This window comes from Pongo pygmaeus, chromosome 22, assembly GCF_028885625.2.
Source record: "Pongo pygmaeus isolate AG05252 chromosome 22, NHGRI_mPonPyg2-v2.0_pri, whole genome shotgun sequence".
Lineage (NCBI taxonomy): Eukaryota > Metazoa > Chordata > Mammalia > Primates > Hominidae > Pongo > Pongo pygmaeus.
Genome location: NC_072395.2, coordinates 26,933,820 through 26,953,134, shown reverse-complemented (window position 1 = coordinate 26,953,134; position 19,315 = coordinate 26,933,820). Strand labels below are relative to the sequence as shown.

General features: G+C 35.2%; 1 protein-coding gene across 2 annotated transcripts in view; it reads left to right on the top strand.

Annotated features, from left to right (window-relative positions):
* Window positions 1-19,315, top strand: part of SAMSN1 (SAM domain, SH3 domain and nuclear localization signals 1) — a 171,867-nt gene that overhangs the window by 127,485 nt on the left and 25,067 nt on the right. For both annotated transcript variants that reach the window (XM_054468712.1, XM_054468713.2), the window contains 4 exons: window positions 8,351-8,422; window positions 12,532-12,681; window positions 17,014-17,143; window positions 19,127-19,278. In XM_054468712.1, the coding sequence (XP_054324687.1) occupies window positions 8,351-8,422; window positions 12,532-12,681; window positions 17,014-17,143; window positions 19,127-19,278 (504 nt within the window). The remainder of the gene's footprint in view (window positions 1-8,350; window positions 8,423-12,531; window positions 12,682-17,013; window positions 17,144-19,126; window positions 19,279-19,315) is intronic.

Genomic DNA, 19,315 nt, shown 5'->3' with positions numbered 1-19,315 from the left:
ACTGAGTACTAAGTTGAGCCATAGAAGCCACTTAGTGTATTTATGTTAAATTACATGATGCAAACCCTTATAGTCTTTAAACATCAACAAATTATTGTCATTAGTTGCAACATGATTAAGTTCTAATTTATTTTCGTGTAACTGAGAGATGTAAGATTTTTGGCATTTAACTTGAAGAGTAATGTGGGATCTGTCATTTGCCATAGTTTTGCCCAAGTCTCACGACTGTAGGATTTTTATCCGTTGGAGATACAGCATGTAATAACAGGGCAATCAATATGCACTAAAACATTCACTAAATGGCATCAGAAAAGGGTTTCATAAGGGAGGTGAGACTTAATCCTGCCCTTGAAGAGTGGGCTGGGTTTGAGTAGGTGGAATAAAAGAAGACCAATATTCCTTGAACAAAAAACAGTAGGAGCAAAAGCTTAGAGATATAAATGAGTTCCTCCACAGTGGCCAGCAAGAAGTGTTAGAAATTCTGCTAAATCAGATTGACTAGCATTACCTGTTACCATACAGAATCACACATGCACTGCATACTGAGTATGAGCTTTATTTTGTTGACTGAGGAAAAACTATTTAAAAACTCTGAGCCTCAGTTCTCATCATCTGTGAATTGGAGAAGTTAATGCCTAACTCAGAGGGGGATTGTGTTTATCTAATGAAATAATTACGGATAAATAGCATGGCATGGAGTTTGGCAGGTGGAAAGCTCTTGGTAACGGTCATGGCAATGTGGAGCAAGCTTTACATTTTGGAAAGAAGAATGAGATGATGAGACATGGTACTTTAGATGATTAGAGGGGCAAGCATTTGGGGACAAATAATCTGAAAATTGTTGCATTGGTTCAGGAAATAGCACACACTTGAGTAAAAGTAATGAAAAAAATACCTTCAATAAAGTTTGGAGAAATAATTGAACGTATGTACAGGCTGGGAGAATGTGCATTTGTGGTGTCTTACATTTTACATTATGTGTCCAAACTCTCCAAAGAGAGCAATGAGCAAATACCATTTTCCAATGGGGCTGGTAAAGGTTCAGAGGTTGGGCCAAAACAGATCCTCAGGGGAGCAGGACATAAGCACAGAGCCTTTTGTTAGTACATCTGCCTTGCAGCCCAGAGGCAGGCAGAGGGTGCCTTATGGGCTGGGGCAGGCATAAAATTGGGTTCCCTGGGGAAATTCTTGAGAATTTTAAGGAAGTGTTGGCATAATGAAAGAATTCCAGGAGGACCAAGAAGCACCATTTATTTATTTTTGTATTTATTTTAGTGGTACTTATTTATGGGTTTATTAGTTAGAGAAGAAGAGAAAGAAGGAATAGAAAGTGCACAATAGCATAATTTTATAGGAGTGAGCAGGCCAAGCAGAAGTTTCACAATAGGGAAAACAAATTGAGCAGTTCACGGTAGTGTCATCATGGGCACATTTTCTAAAGCTTTTCATTTCCTTTTTAATAGTTTTTTAAAGAATTGATTATACCAATTCTTTGGCCATCTTATGCTTTCTACCTGAAAAAGCAATATTTAAAACATGTAACAGTATTATTTAATTTTAATATTTAAAACATATCAAAATATTATTTAAGAACTCCTTTCAAGTAAAATAGAATATCATAATTTCTATTCATTTCCCAGAAGTGTAGCATGACTTACAGTCTATGGATACAATGTAAATAATAAGAATGAGATATGGTTGTACATTTGAGTCTTTTTTACTCATCAAACTTGTTGCATAAAATAGGCTGGTATGAATAACCACTTTTAGAGTTTATGGATCATTCTGCATTTTTTTTTTTTTTTTTTAGTTCTAGTTTCTTTCCTTCAGGTAATCTTCGAGATGGTTTCAATTTGCAGAGAACATTTCTAGCGTCACAGCAACTTCTGAAAGCAAATCTTTAGCACGGAAATTTTGACAAAACATTGTAAAACCGTGGTGGAATCAGAATCTGCACTTCTTGAAGATATTTTGCAGTTAATAGAAAAGTTACTGAACCAGAAAGAGAGAATAGACTGGCTGTTGTTCTTAGAGTCCAGATGTACATTGAAAATTTTTGAAGCATTGATATATGTTTGAGCTTTGGGTTGCCTTTATCCCTGGATAAAACGTGAGTGTCGAAGACGAGGCTTTACAGCTCTGGTTGTCTTTTAGCCGTCAGTTTCCTGATACCCCACAGAATTGTATTCCAGTGGTACCACATGACACTGAGGCAATTCTAACTGATTATTTTAAGAGAGTTAAATTTGTTTCACCTCTTCAAGAGATCTGAGTACCCGAGTTAGTTAGAACAATTAAATCCTCAAGTGTCTTTGGATAAAGGCTGACAAGCTTATTGAGATTTAGCTTTTATTATAGTAGAACATTCATATAAGGGTGTGCTGAAACAGAATTCTGATCTTTGAGTACATTACTAACCAACGTTCTTTGTGCAATATTTAGAAGAGGTGAGAACTTGTTGGGAGAGTGTAATTTTTAATTTGCCAGTATATTTCAAAGTACTGCAGATGTGTGACTCACATATGCAAATTTTTTCTTTGAAATAGACTGTGAAACTTTTCCACTAGCACCTTACCCAAATATTAAGTCATGCTGGAGATGAGATTTCATCTGAAGACTCCCAAAGTTAGTGGCTGGCTAAGAAAGAAAATGAGGGTCAAGTTCTTCTGGTTTTGATCAGAAGCTTGATTCAGATTTCTACATAGAAACCCTCTAATTTTCATTCATGTTCATAAACGCAGGCTGGTCAGTATTCTAGGAAACCTAGTTAGTTTCATTCTTTCTATCAAACTAACTTTGCCATAATTTTTATTCTGCTCAGAAAGCAAGCCTCTTGGAAAGAAGACAGGATCTAGATTCTGTAATAGAATGGCATAGGGGAGAGTATATCAGAGTGGAGAATTTTTAAAAAGAAATTTTTTGCAAGTTCTGGTTTCAACAGTTTCCTTATTGAGAAGAGCTAGATGATAACTAAGAACACTGCCAGCTTTATATCATGAAACAATACTCTGTAATAATTAGGATTGTTTTGCAAAACTGGAGAGGTGACTAATAAAAAAAAAGAATCTCCTTAAGTTCTTTTATATTACTCATTAGATTGCATAGAAACACACATACACAAATGTGTTCAAACACCCCAGCTGACCCTGGTTCTGTACTATTTTTGGGTAAGCCAAGTGGACTGTGTGGAAGAAGGTTAACTACACCATGTGATTGCAGATAGTCTTGAGAACAGCAATCCAAGGGCATATATTTATATCAGAAAGTTAGTTGTACTAAAATGAATTTAGGAAACACAGCTTTATTTTCTTCCCTTTCTGTACTTCCAAACAACCATGACCTAAACCATATTATGATTTTTTTTAAAACAAATTGATTCCTTATTAAAGTTATGAAACCGGCTGGGCATGGCAGCTTATGCCTGTAATCCCAGCATTTTGGGAGGCCAAGGCGGGCGAATTGCCTGAGGTCAGGAGTTCAACATCAGCCTGGCTAACACGGTGAAACCCTGTCTCTACTAAAAATACAAAAAAATTAGCTGGGCGTGGGGGTGCACGCCTGTAATCCCAGCTACTCGGCAGGGGCTGAGGCAGGAGAATCGCTTCAACCCAGGAGGTGAAGGTTGCAGTGAGCCGAGATGGAGCCACTGCACTCCAGCCTGCGTGACAGAGGGAGACTCGGTCTCAAAATAAGTAAATAAATAAATAAAGTTATAAGACCACTAACTTTTATAAATCATTTTAGCTATTATATAGAAATATTTCTTTTGATAACCCAACAATTTATTATGGAACATTTTAAATATATGTAAAATTAGAGAGTAGTAAAATCTACCCCCGTGTGTCCACCGTCCAGCTAATTATTCAAGAATGGCCAATTGTGTTTCTTCCTCATAGCCGCACATTTGCTGCTCCTCACTAGATTATTTCAAATTGTAAATAAGAGAGTAACATTACTTCCTTAACATCAAATAGCTAGTCATTTAAAAAATTTACCCAGTTGTCTTTTGATGTTTTTGGTATAGTGGTTTATTTGATCTATATTTAAACAAGATTCATGGATTATACTTGGATAATATGTTTCTGAAGTCTCTTAGTTTATACTTTAACTCTTTCTTAAAATTTTTTTGTATTGATTTGCTGAAGAACCTGGGTTGTTTTGCTCTGTATTTTCTTGTCTGTATTTTTTCCGACTGACTGTATCTTCCTGGTATCATTTAACATGCTCCTCTGTCTCTTTTTTTCCTTAAATGTGGTAGCTAGATACAGAGCTTGGTGTGATTGCTTTCTTGCTTCCTTTCTTTCTTATAAACAATATTTCATTAGTTGTATTTAATGCTTCTATCACAAAGCACATATTCTGGTTATCTCCTTTTGTGTGATTTTAGTGGCCATTGATGATCATTGCCTGGATCCAACATTGCATTAGGGGTTTGCAAAATGGTAATCTTATTATTTCATCATTTTTAATTGATTAGCTGAAGTATGAACATGTATAGAACAATTTCCCCTCATCCACTATTTAGTTGATGAACTATTTAGTTGATGAAATAGGTTTCATACAGGAAAGGCAGATTAAATGTCTAAGTGGTCCCTTTATTTGTTAGTTTTCAGAATATAATTATAACATTTCCCAATGTAACTGATGAATTTTTCTTTTTAGTATCCTTATGAACTCATGAATTTTGACATTAGATGTATTTCAATATATTGCACTTTTCTCCATTTTGCTTTTTCAACTTACACTGTATGCTAGAGGTTATTCTGTTGCATATAAAAAGATGTATTTAATTTTTTACAGCTTCATACATTTGCATTGTGTGGATGTACCATATATTACTCAATCAGTATCCTCTTGATGAACATTAGGCTTTACAGCTTTTTGATAATATGAAAGTGCTACAGTGAATATGGAAATGTAAACAATTCATATCCAAATGTATTGCTGGTAAAGACATCTAGAAATGGAATTCTTGGGACAAAGGGCAAATGTATATGTAATTTTGCTAGATATTGCCAAATTTCCATCTACAGGTATTGTGCCATTTTACAAATGCATTTCTAATTGCATAAGGAAAGACTGGAAACATTCATGTAGAGTATAAAGACTAAATGTGATCTAAAGTCAACAGACACAAAGAACTATCTAAAATATATATAGCATTTTTATTTAAGCTCATCTTCTTTTTGACAGCTGTTTGTTTATATAATAACTCTGTCTTGATAAGAACTTCTGTCATAAGATAATATTTACTGTCTAATATATTACAATTATATAAGCAACATTATCAATATTCAAACACATTCTTTTATTAAGTACTATTATTTAGGAAGCAAGCTTTGTTTCCATATAATTCACCTTGTTATCATAAAACTTGACAAGAACAGAAGTTATAAATGTGTTCATTGTCCAGACCTCATAGTAGACATTAGTCCTTTTTTGTCATAAGCCATAATCTATACATTATAAAACCATCTGAGAAAGTTAGTTACTAACTTTTAAACTAGAGAATAATGAACAAATGTAAATGTTCTTTTAAATATTTAGATTTTCTTCTTAAGGGTGTCTTAACAGGGATTGATATACTCCTATAGCATAAAGCTATTGAGTAATTAGCGATGAGCTGACTGACAAAACCCAAAGTAATAATAGTCCTGTGTCCTTCTTAAACCACGACTCCTAAATCTGCTTTTCTTTATTGATATAATGAGGGGAGAATTAACTTTAAAAGGTGGTGGCTATCGATTACTTAATGGAAGAAGATAATGTAGCAAAATGCCGAAACGAGACTATTCTGTGATCTCCTGTGAACAGGACCCATTATCCCGTTGTGGAAATCACACCCTTCCTCTCATTAATATTTAACAGGCTATATGTAGGCTACAAAATTGCCTTGGGCATGGGCTCCAATCAGCCATAGAATGGTTTTAAGTATATAAAAGAGTAATAGATTTCCGTGTGTTCAGATTGTTTATAAGCAGGACAACAATACTCTCAATTCCCTTCTGTGATTGCTGAGCAATGACAGCCAGATGGAAACACCTCCTAGGCAAGTTGGAGTGATTCATATTCTGGGAAGCCACTGTAGGCTAGTAAGTACTACATAAGAAGACTTTGTATTTTCCAGTGTGGTTCTCAGTTTCAGCTTTCGTTTCTGCTCCTCTCACTACAGGCTGAAGGGCTCATTCAGCCGGGGTGGCAAGTCAGCAAAAGGCGTTAATTGTGTCTAACACAGCTATCATCCTTGGGGCAATATTCTGTATCACACCGTCTATCAAGCTAACCCCTTGCCAGACATCAAGATCTTTTTATTTCAGTTCTTTTAAAAGGGAAACAAAAATCTTTAAAGATAGCTGGTAGGGAGACATAAGAGCTTCTAGGGACTAGGAGCCCTTCAAGTTGTCTTATACTAAAATGGGCTGTGATTTCTGAAAGGACAATATAGCAGGTCCTCCAATAACATCGTTTTCTCCAACATCATTTTGTTATAATAATATTGATGGAGAAAAAAAAAATCAGTTCCTGACCAGGGTCACTGTCTGTGCAGGGTTTGCACAATCTTCTCATTACTGTGTGGGTTTCCTCCCACATCCCAAAGAAGTGCATTCCAGGTCAATTGGCATTAGCGTGTCCAAATTGTTCCACAATGAGGAATGTGGATGTGTGCTTCAGTGTGCCCTGCGATGGAACAGCACCCTGTCCAGGGCTGGTTCCTGCCTTGTGCCCTGAGTTGTGGGGATAGGCTCTGGCCACTCACAGCAACCCTGAGCTGGAATAACTGGGGAAATAATTATGTTAATTTTTTAAATTAATTTTTCTTAAATGTATGTATGGATCGCATTTGTTTCAGTGTTTCCCATTAGAAGTGTTTGGGTCTTTATTTAGAAATTTGATAATGTTTTTGTGATGAGAAATAGATCATAGGAACTTGTCATTTGAACTCGTGATTTCAAGTAGCCTATGGTAAAGTGGATTTTGTTACACCCGGTTTTGCTTAAGGTAGCAATTTCCGTGATCCCATCGACAGCATTAAGGGAGGCCTTGTTGTACAAGGTTTCATAGATTACTGACTCCCATTATTAATTTTCTAAATTACCAGATTATATGTCAGTACCACCAGTTTATTTTTAAAATATGATAAACTTGAAATAAGATAAAGTCCTTTAGAAAGAAAATAGTCTCGGGATTTATGAGTACACAAAGAACCCAACATCAGATATCCACCATCCCAAACAATGCATAAAATTAGATAGTGAGGAAATATCAATTTTTTGACTCAATGACTCAAAAGAATTTTAAAATATGTTTAAGGGATTCATTTATTTTGTTGCATATCAGAAATTATTTATAATTGCCTGCCTACATTGAGTTGCATAATAAAAATGCAGCTTTGTAAGCAAAAAGTATTCAAGGCAACATCTTCTATTAACATACTGAGCTTTTTCTCAAAACCAGTGAATGAAACTGACCCAGAGGTCTCATTGTAATTCTATGTTAAATGTGGAAAAATTCCATTTTACTCCCAACCTTGGACTGTGCGTACCTAAACGCTGCTTTCAATTTATTAGTAAGTCTATGTGTGTGCCTTCTTTTTCTGATACCCAGCAGAGAATTTCAAACGATCAAGAGTTGGTAATAGAAAATGCACTTATGTTCTTTTTTTTTTTAACAAACTTGATCTTTTATTTTCATTTTTATTTTAATTTTCTGGGTACATGTGCAGGATGTACAGGTTTGTTACATAAGTAAACATGTGCCATGGTGTTTTGCTGCACCTGTCAACCCATCACCTAGGTATTAAGCCTATCATGCATTAGCTATTTTTCCTGATGCTCTCCCTCTCCCCGCCCTCCACCCCACAGGCCCCAGCGTGTCAACAAATTTGATCTTTGTGAGGCGTAATGGTGGATCTATTCAGATGCTTGCTTTTTGTTTGTGTGTTTTGTTGTTGTTATTTGTTTATTGGTTGGTTGGTTAGTACTACACGCTGTTAAGTTTGTGGTTAGCTCATTTCAAGAAGCTTTAGTTTGGAATTCATGGATTCTTCAGCTGCCACTTCAAACAGCAAAATTAAAATAAAAAATTTAAAATAATTTAACCAAGATTTTCTCCAAGGTGCTTACTTAACACTATGACAAAAAGCATAGAAAGACATTTGATCAACTGTAAATATAAAAATGTTAATAGGTATACCTTCACAGCCTTTGGATATTCCAGAGAGAAGAGCTTTTTAAAGCCTGTGTTTGCAAGAGACGGTGCTTATTAAACTATAATCTAATATACTTATCAGTTTGGGCAGTGAAAATAACAAACTCTAAGTTTCCTTTCCTTTTTCTTTTCCATTTTATAGCGAAGCAGCAGTTTTGGGAATTTCGATCGTTTTCGGAATAATTCTTTATCAAAACCAGATGATTCAACTGAGGTTCGTAGTTTATTCCATTTTTATGAATGTTATGCAAACACATTATGAAATATTATGAAGACAATGTCACTTTTGCAAAGTAAAATAAGAAAAATAAATACATTTTAATATTACAGCCTTGCATATGTTTTTGTGATAAATGAACAAACCATTATTTAGTACTGTTGTAGAAAGCAATGGGTTCTTGTCACATGACCAGGAAAATTCAGGCACACAGACACATTGTAGAGTGAGTAGGGCAGGGTATATTGGGTGAAAAGGAAAAAAAAAAAAGAGGAACTCTCAGCAAAGCGAGAGTCCTGCTAGCAGGTCCCTACCTTACAGATTGAATCCCAGGCTACCACATAGCAACAAAAGAGGCCAGGCTCCTCCCTGCAGCAAACCACACGAACTTCCCATCGCTCCATCCCCTGCCCCCAGTGCACAGGTGGGCATTATTAAGAGAGAATCAGTTGGGAAAGGGTGGGCTTCATCCAGGATCAGCAGTCTGGTTTTTCAGCCTCCAAGCTGTTTTAGGCTTGAAGGCGAGGTTTCGCAAGGGACCCTTGGCTGTTTCCTGTCTCTATCAGTACCCAGTACCATGCTGGGCATTAAAAGTAAAATCTTATTTTAAGAAGCCTAACAGATGTTTGGGAAAGCAAAACATGAACCCGAAAAGATAGAATTCAAACTGACACTGACAATTCCAAATTTCCTGAGTATTTCTACTATAAAACAATGTGTGTATATATATACGTACACACACACACACACATTGTATTTATACACGTTATTTGATAGATATATATAAAATTTTATGTAAGTTGTAATTGCTTTAAGTTAGAACAAGATTAAGTGGCCCAACTGTAAATTTGTTAAGGAGAGCATACGGCTGCTCAACTGGACTCTCACTCTTCAGTGTACACTGAAACATCCCATTGGTGAGTGCTACATACACATTTGTAAACTACAAACGTTTTAATTGTAGCTTAAGAAAAGCTTCCCATAAAATTGTTTACATAATAATAATTTCAATAATATGTACATTTAATTGAGCATTCACGATGAAATAAGCACAATGCTAAATTTATCTATCTATAACAATTTACCTATCTATAACATAGGAACTGTTAGTATATCTATTTTGCTACTGCAGAAATATGCTTGCTTCATCAAATAAAATTACTTCTAAATTACAGAGTGAATAAATGACAAAGGCAGAACTCAACCTTTTCTCTGGCTCCAAAGTTTGCCATATTATCTCATAAAGTAGGGGCCACATTTGCTAAGTGATTAATGACAGGTACAACAACAACTAATAAAATAGTACAGGGAAGGGGTGTCTACTAAGAAAACTGAAAATACTGATTTTCTGAAAATACTGAAAATAAATTGAACCTGATTCAGCAACTTCACAGGTAATATATTCTTTTTAGATCAATAGGTTTTTAGATCTTATGCTTACTTTCAAATATATCTATCTGCAATATTTTAAAATATTTTAATTTTAGTAATGATCCCTTTTATTAATTTATTATTTATATATTCACATCAGTAAACTTGTACATAACTATACAGTCAATCAACATTTACATAATTGTAAGTAATAAATGTAATATATACATATAAATCTCTCTCTGGCCACATATGTGTGTGTGTGTGTATATATATATGGAGAGAGAGAGAAACTGTATATAATTTTATTTATTTTCAGTTGGCATCTTGTGTAAATTTTTAATTCTCCACAATCATACATATATTCTACTGCTATTTAGTTTGTAATTCTGGAATTAACCTATACAAGATAGCTCATGTTCATTCAGTTTCATTGGTTAATAATGGTGGCCTAGTAATTTGTAAAAGAATTTAGTGAACCTAACAAAATAGTGTGCATATTTTTCAACAATCCAGCACTCATTCAAAAAATAACTACTGTATGACAGGTTTTCCCTTAGACACTCAGGAAGTACTGTTGCAACAACACATGAAAATCCTTGCTTCATGCCTGGAGTCTATAGGAGAAGACAAATCTTAAAAAGACAAGAACAAAACCTTAAGTAATATTTAAATAGAAATTTAATTCAGGCTATGGAGAAAGGCATAGAAAAATGTTAACACTCAAAAGACATAAACATAGTTTCTTTGTAGCTTCTGTAAATAATGCTAGAAAAACCTGAAAAATATGTGCGGTACATTTTTCTGAAGCTTAGAAATGGTAGAGTAACACAAGTAGTAATTAACATTTCTTATTTATGTTAGTTAGCAGAATAATTTTATAATGAAGACAGAGAAAGTTTAAGTAGAGAGAAGAAAAGGCTAACTCTAAAATTTTAAAGTGCTTCCAAATTATATTTTATTCAGGGCTTTTGAATTAAGCAAAGAATCTTTGCCTTGATTTTAACCTTGAATGTAGAAATTAATAAAGTGCAATGAGGGTTTAAATTGGCTGTCCATTCATATTTATCATAGGCAATTTGGGGTAAGATATGAAGCAAAATATAATATTGATTAATAATGATGTTAACTATGTAGTTAAACTTTTATATTAAAGTATTCAAGTTCACTAAAGAGAAGTTTCCCATCATTTTTTATATTAAGTGAATGACTACCTGTCCACCTATCAGGAATGGTGGGCAGTGTTAAACTAGATGTCCTTCGAGTTTCCTTTCTTGCAAATATAAGGTATTTCAGGACATGTAACCCAAACATGTCCTCCAAGAAAAAAAATCTGCAACGTTCTACATGAGAAGTTTCATTTATTCAAATAATATCAAGTGCCAGCTCTGTGCTTGGGAGTAACTCTAGACACTCAAAGAAAACAGACAAAGTCTCAAGTCTCATGGAGCATGCATCATAGTGGGAGACGCAGACGATAATCAAATGAACAAACATATTATCGGGTAATGTTAACTGCTTAGAGGAATAATTAATCAGGGCCAGTAAACAGGATGTATGGAAGTGTGGAGGGTGATCAATCAGAAAATTGCTCTCCTATTATATGACATGTGAATAGAAACCTGGACGACTGAAGGAAGAAATTCTTGGATATCTAGGGGAAGCCAATGGCAAAAGCAAATACAAACTTGGTGAGAACCTGATAGAGAAACTGCAAGGGGGCTAGCATGGCAATACTTCATTACAGTTGTTTTCAAACTTTAGCGAGTATCAGAATCACTTGAAGAGCTTGCTAAAGCACAAACTTCTCCCAAGTGATGTTAATGCCGCTGGTCCAGGGATCATATTTTGAGAACAGCTGCTCTAGTGAGCAAGGGAGACTTGAGAAGTAGCGAGGGGCAAGGTGGGTGGTGAGGATATTTTATTTCATATAGATTCTATATAATGTAATGTATATCACATAATATATTAATTATATTGACAGAACATTATTTTATGTTATGATATATAGAGTCTTGTGGCTGTGAACAGTGTGTTTTATTCTGAGTCATTGGTTTAACAAAATTCCTAAGCACAGACTGAAGCAGTCCAAATAAGATGTTTGATTAATATAGCATGTGAATTACATGAAGATTTCTGTACTAATGGCTGGAACTAGTTCATATTTACTATTGCTAGAGAATATGGGAAATGTGCACGCTAAGATGAAAAAAAAAATCTAACATTTCTCAGTGGATTTAATGAACACAAAAACTTCTTTAAAATAATCACAATCATCTCAATTTCTATGAGAAGCAAGGGGATATTTTAAGGCCTATTCAACACAGATAGATGCTATGGCCTATCTAAAGCTTCCAATAAAATATTTTTCATCTATGTAGACATAAGAACTCCTTATACCTGGTATTTAATATTATTTGTTCATCTCAAGAATGGGGAATAAAATGATTCTTCAATACAGCTATTTAAAAAATAACCAAAATTCTCTAAAAGAGTTGCAGATGTGAGGCTCAAGTCCTCTAACATCACAAGTTTTACTTTCTGAGTTTGTAACACAAGCAACCAGGCCTGGAAAACTTTAAAAATATGTGTTATGTCCAGATTGTTAGAAATTTTGGAGGCTGCTGCAAAGAATGCATGCAAAATCCACAAACAGAATGTTCTCTGTAACTGATTTCAGATCAATGTTTTTTATTGCTTTATTATTTTGTCTTTTGTAAACAATTCTAAACTAGGCACATGAAAGAGACCCCACAAATGAAAGTGGAGAACAAAGTAAAACTTCAAATAATGGAGGCGGTTTGGGCAAAAAAATGAGAGCTATTTCATGGACAATGAAGAAAAAAGTGGGTAAAAAGTACATCAAAGCCCTTTCTGAGGAAAAGGTAAATATTCTCTGATAATCATTTGTATTTTTCTACTAAAACTTTCTTAAACTATTCAGCTAGACTATAGAAGTGCTTGGTACTTTATGAAGTACTTAAGCATTTGTTTTCTTCTTCAGTCATTATGCCCAGAAGTTGGGTGGAAGGAAGTATTACTTTCATTTTAACAGAAGAAACTGACACTCAGAAAGATCATGCATCAGCTGGGCGCAGTGGCTCACACCTGTAATCCGAGCACTTTGGAAGGCCGAGGTGGGAAGATCACCTGAGGTCAGGAGTTCAAGACCAGCCTGGCCAACATGGTGAAACCCCGTTTCTACTAAAAATACAAAAATTAGCTGAGCATGGTGGTGCACGCCTGTAGTCCTAGCTACTCGGGAGGCTGAGGAAGGAGAATCGCTTGAACCCGGGAGGCAAGGGTTGCAGTGAGCCCTCATCATACCACTGCACTTCAGCCTGGCAACAGAGCAAGACGGCATCTCAAAAAAAAAAAAAAAAAAGATCATGCATCTAGAACGTGATGTGTGAAGAACAACACGTCATTAATTTTGTAGCAAGCATCAATACTTCATTCCTTTTTATTGCCAAATAATATTTCTCCTTTTATGGATGGACCACATTTAATGTATCCATTTATCACTTAGTGATTACCTGGGTTGCTTTCACTTTTTGGCTATTATGAATAATGCTGCTACAGATACTTCTGTTCAATTTTTTGTGTGGAAATATTTTTTCATTTCTCTTGGATATATAGTAACTCTATGTCTAATAGAGAAACTGGCAAATTGTTTTTTTAAGCAGCTGCATCATTTGACATTCCCATCAACAATGTATGAGGGTTCCAATTTCTCTACATCATTGCCAACACTTGTTATTGTCTGTATTTTTAATACTAGCCATCCTAGTGGATGTGAGGTGGAATCTCATTGTGATTTTGATTTACATTTGGTTGTATTTTACGTTTCCCTGATGACTAATAATGTCAAGAATCTTTTCATGTGCTCTTTAGTCATTTATCGATCTTTGTGGAGAAGTGTTTTTCAAATCCATTGTTCATTTTTAATTGGGTTATTTATCTTCTTATTGTTGAGTTTTAAATGTTTTTTATATATTCTGGATGCAAGTTTTTTATCAGATATATGACTTGCAATATAATATATTTTCTCCAATTCTGTGGATTATATTTTTATTTTCTTGATGGTATTGTTTGTAGCACAAATGTATTTAATTTTATTATAGTCCAATTATCTTTTTTTGGTCACTTGTGCTTTTGGTAACATATTTCAGAAACCATTGTCTAACCTAATGTAATGAAGATTTATTCCCATGTTTTCTTCTAAGAGGCCAATAGTCTCTTAAATTTTGGTGTATCATTTATTTCAAGATAATTTTACTGTATAGTATATAGGAAGAGTCCACCTTCATTCTTTTGCATGTAGATATACAGTTGTCCTAACACTATTTGTTGAAAAGACTATTCTTTTCCTATTTGACTGTCTCGGTATTCTTGTTAAAAATCAGTTGACCATAAATATATTGTCATAAATATATGGATCGTAAATAGGTGACTTTACTTATGGATTCTCAATTCTACTTTATTGATTTTTATGTCTTATGTCCATTCTCTTTTTCAATCCACTTCAACAGGGCTCTGTCCCCAGTACTCCATTAAAATAGCTGTCGCCGTCAGTAGTGACCTCTGTGTTGCCAAGTCCAATTGTCACTTTTCTTTCTCCTTACTACTTTTCAACTGTATTTGACCCAAGTGCTGATTTCCTTACATATAAAACATCCACTTTCCTTGTTTTTTTTTGACTGGGCATGCTTCTGGCATTTCTTCTTCCTCATAGCTTCCTTTCTTGGCTCTGCTTTCTTTCTCATCCCTTGAAACATCTTCCTGAGGCTTGTTCCTAGATCCTCCACTGAATCTACTCTCTCCCCTTAAGTCAGCTCATCTACTCTCATGATTTTGTTTTTCACAACTATATCTCTAGATATGACCTCTTCACTTATCTGCTGTATTACTACAATCAATTGCTTATTTGATATCTTCATTTAGATGTCCAGTAGACATCCAAAACCTAATATATCCAAAGCTAATATATTTATTCTCTACACTTTTACAAGAAAAATGGTTTTCTCATCCAGTATTCCCAGTGGCAGCAGACAACACTGATCCCCAAAATAAATAAAAACAAAAATATAAAAAAGAGGAAGAAAGAAAAGAAAACCTAACAATCACCCTAAATTCCTTCTTTTTCTCACTTTTCACACTAATTCATCAGTAAATTCTCTGAATTGTATTACCAAGTATATATAAACTCCCTAATTTCTCCATGTAAACTATTCCTGCTTTAGACTAAATAACCAACCTTTCTTTCCTGGATTACTGTCATAATCCCCTAATTGCTTTCCATTCTTTTTATTCTTTCCCCCATAAAATTTATTCTCCATATGAGAGCCAGAAATATCTCTGACAAGTGGAAATCGGGTCATGGTTAAAATTTCAGTGTCTTCATAGTGCACCCCTTTACTTGGTGTGTTCATTCTAGTCCTCTGAGAAGCAGATCCCGAGAAAGGAGTAGAAACACCACAGATTTATGGGAGGAAATGCTAGGAAGGCTAAAGAGAAAGCCTTTAGACTGCAATGTAAATCTGACATCTATAAAAGGATAAGGAAAAGGAAGAAGAATCAGGTAGAGAGAGTCTCATACTTCAGCAGAATACTGAGAAAGCTTTGGTCAGATTGATGGGGGATTCTTATACTAAAGTTTTCCATTACGGGAACCCTACATTCCACTAGAATGGGCTCAAACAATACCCCTATTTTTTCAGTTACTGGAAGGGAACATGGCTTTAGTGCAAATGGAGTGATGGATACAGAGGGGCAGTCCTGGGGCTGTCAGTAAAGAAGGGTCCCACAGCAAGAGATCTAAGTGGCACATTTCCATGGCCACCACACACAGTCTATAAAGCTTTTCTTGATGTGGCTCCAGTCTACATCCCTGAACTCACACACTAATATTCTCCTTTCTCTCACTACATTAGCCTTGCTGTTTTCTCCTGCACAACCCAAGATAATTCTGAGTTCAATTATTTTGCTGTTGCTGTTCCTTTTGCTTGGAAAACTGTCTCCAAAGCTTCACATAAGTTACATTTTCTTATCCTTTAGGTCAATAATTCAGGGCATACATTACTGTATGGCAGAGGTCTTTGGAGGATACTCCATTTAAATCAGCCAACCCCTAACCCTAACCTCAGCAACAAATTCTCTCACATCACCCAGTTTTATTTCTTTCATAACACTTATTATTCTCTGAAATTGTCTTATTGTGTTTATACACACCTCCCCAAATACTCTACACAGACACGCACACACACGCACACACACACACACACACAGCTAACACAATAGAATATCCTTCATTATAGCAAGCACCCTGTTATCTTGTTTACCATGAAAATCCCCAGTTCCCAGAACATTGCTCAGTACCTAGGAGGTGTTCTATAAAATTGTGTTGAATGACTGAATGAATAAAGAAATGGATAAAAGTGGAGAATCAAACTGAGTGTATATCATTTGTATATTCCGAGGTTTTATCAATGTTTAGAAATGCTCACAAATAAAGAATGTTGAATTACATTCTGATGAATATTAAGAAATTCATAGGTTTAATCCAAACTATTGAAATATGGAAAACATTGGAGATGTTTTCAAGAAAATATAATTTGTTTTGAAATTGTCTGTCTTTTCTAATTTTATGCAAAATTTGCTTCTCACTTGACTAGGTGGCAAGCACGGTATTAGATTTGTAAAGCTTCTTAGATAAGCTTTGCTTTAGAATTGCAAAATGTACATGTTTTATTCATATCTAGTGATCTGGTAGGATGCAAATAACTGACATGAAACAACTATGCAGAGTTTAAGCTTGTAGGATCAGATCTCAATGGATTAGTAATGGTGGTAAATAAGGATAAGGACAACATGAAGAAGTAAAAGTGCTTTAAAAGATAAACCATAGATGTCAATAAATCTAACACTTTTGATTAAATAATATTGATATGATATTCATCCTAGTTTGTAAAAATGAGCCATTATAATTTCAACTGAATTTTACAAAAAGAATGTGTCATCTGAATAATTTTTCCAAGTATATTGTAAAAGGTTTTGCTAGAAATTGAACTGAAGATTAACTACTTTCGTATTTTATCCTTATGTATCCTTAAGTATTTTATTGCTAAAATATGTCTTGTCTATTAAATCAATGTACACAATGAACATCTCTGTGGAAATCTTCTCTCTGTACCTAATCTCTGATATGTTTTCTGAAGGATGAGGAAGATGGAGAGAATGCCCACCCATATAGAAACAGTGACCCTGTTATTGGGACCCACACAGAGAAGGTGTCCCTCAAAGCCAGTGACTCCATGGATAGTCTCTACAGTGGACAGAGCTCATCAAGTAAGGCTAATGAATCAGGGAAAAGATCCTGGGTATGAGGTCTGGGTTAAATTAATTAAAAAACAACAAGTTAAATAAGCAACAAGGTTCCAGCTACTTGATAAGAGAAATGGTAAAAATGTAAGATACATTAAATCTATATAGAGTTGCTATTGTTTAAATATTACATAATATATTTGACACAGCCATATAATGTGTTAAAACTTTTAACACTGTAGTCAACAGGGCTCCTGGGGATATGCCTGAAAAAAGTCATATTAGGAGATTAAATCTGCATCTTTAAAACAAAAATCTTTGTTGGAGTGAGCCAGCTTTATCTTGAGTCAAAATATTTAAAAATGACTTGAAGTATTCAGATAAATGAAATTTTTTTTCTGTTCCGTTCTCTGTCTCTTTCTTTCTCCCTTCCTCTTCCCTGCATCCCCCTCATTCTTTCTCCCCCTACCACTTCCCTTTTTTCCTGAAGTACTCTGAAAAATGTAGCACATTTGCATCAATTTACTTTTACTGACATTTACTTTTTAGATCTTAACCCAGCATTAATGAGTAAAGAGTGAAGCAACATGCAAATAATAAATGGTAGGACTATCACCAATTAGGTGGCAAAAAGGGATCCATAAGTAACCAACAAGGATTTTCTAATGAAGATTAATATTTTTTCTAAGAAGGAAATCACTCAGGATTTAGTCAAATTTCCAGCTACAATATTTGGATGAAACGATTGATATTGCAGGGTGTCTTATGACTTTTTATATGTAGACTGTTATACATCTCTCTAATCTTTTCAGGGCTTTTAAATGTTTTTGCAAAGTTTATTTTCCATTTCCTTTTAAATCAACTGCTTCTGTTATTTGAAGATGTATGGCAAAGACCAGATGTTTCAAATATCCTGAGTTTTATTCCTATTTTCCTGTTGGCTGTAGAATAGTTATTTTGTGACAAAAGCTAACACAGAAACATTTAAGCAATTTTTTTTGCGTGTATGAAATTCAGATCTCATTAGTATTCATTTCTGCTGGAAGTTTAAAAACTATATTGTGATGCTGGATGTGGGGAGAATTTTATTAACTAGAATGGACTGTGAAAAGCCCTGGTCTGGAGTTGTCATGGAAGGGAGGGTGTGAAGAGATGGTGGTCCATTTTACCATTACTGTATACCACTTAATTTATGTGATTAGATGCAACTTATCTGTGTTTTACATCAGTTCACATACAGTATGGAGCATCTTGAAGGAGCTATACCTTATTTCCACAATGCATGGTAGTGAAACGTGGGCTATTCCCTCATTGAACAGAGTGATGAAAGGCTAGACTGAAGGAAGATGTGAAGTGATGACTGAGTATGAGGGTGGGGGAGGAGAATTACTTCCACTGGGAGCCATTCTTGTTCTCAGACAGGTGACAAAATGCTATCTCTTTTCTCTTTTTCCTGAAGTTAAAATCAAAAATAAGAGGACGAGACAACAAGGATTTGGAGCAGTTTTAAAGGCCCAGTTTAGAAGTTTCAAACCACATGGGGATGCAGACATTCAGACACAATTTCTCCTTCCCTTACACTCATACAACAAGCAAAAGTGCCACCTGTTATGACAGAAATATTGCCTCAAAATGGCCTTTGGTACACAGTGGGAACTCTGGGGAAGAAATTGTAGGGAACTTTGTAAAGTGATGCTTTTGGCAAGTGTCCAATACTTAGTACATTGTGTACTGGATCAGATTATGGAGAATGAAGTGAGAGGGTACTTGGGTTACTGGTAGAGGAGAGAGTGGCCAGATTGGCAGGAAAAAGGTTAGAAATGGCTCAAAGGACAGACGTCACTGACGGAGAGTAACTGGGAGACAGATACCAGGATGGGTCAATTAGAACTTCCTCATGAGCCTGGCATCCAGTGTTCCAGCATTATCAGTACTTAGTTGTGTCCAGATGATGGTTCAGAATGTTATAAATCTTCCATGACAACTGGGAACTTCTGCTTTCATCAGGTGGCATAACAAGCTGTTCAGATGGTACAAGTAACCGGGACAGCTTTCGACTGGATGACGATGGCCCCTATTCAGGACCATTCTGTGGCCGTGCCAGAGTGCATACGGATTTCACGCCAAGTCCCTATGACACTGACTCCCTCAAAATCAAGGTGAGAAGACATCATATCCCACCTTCTGAATGGTTTG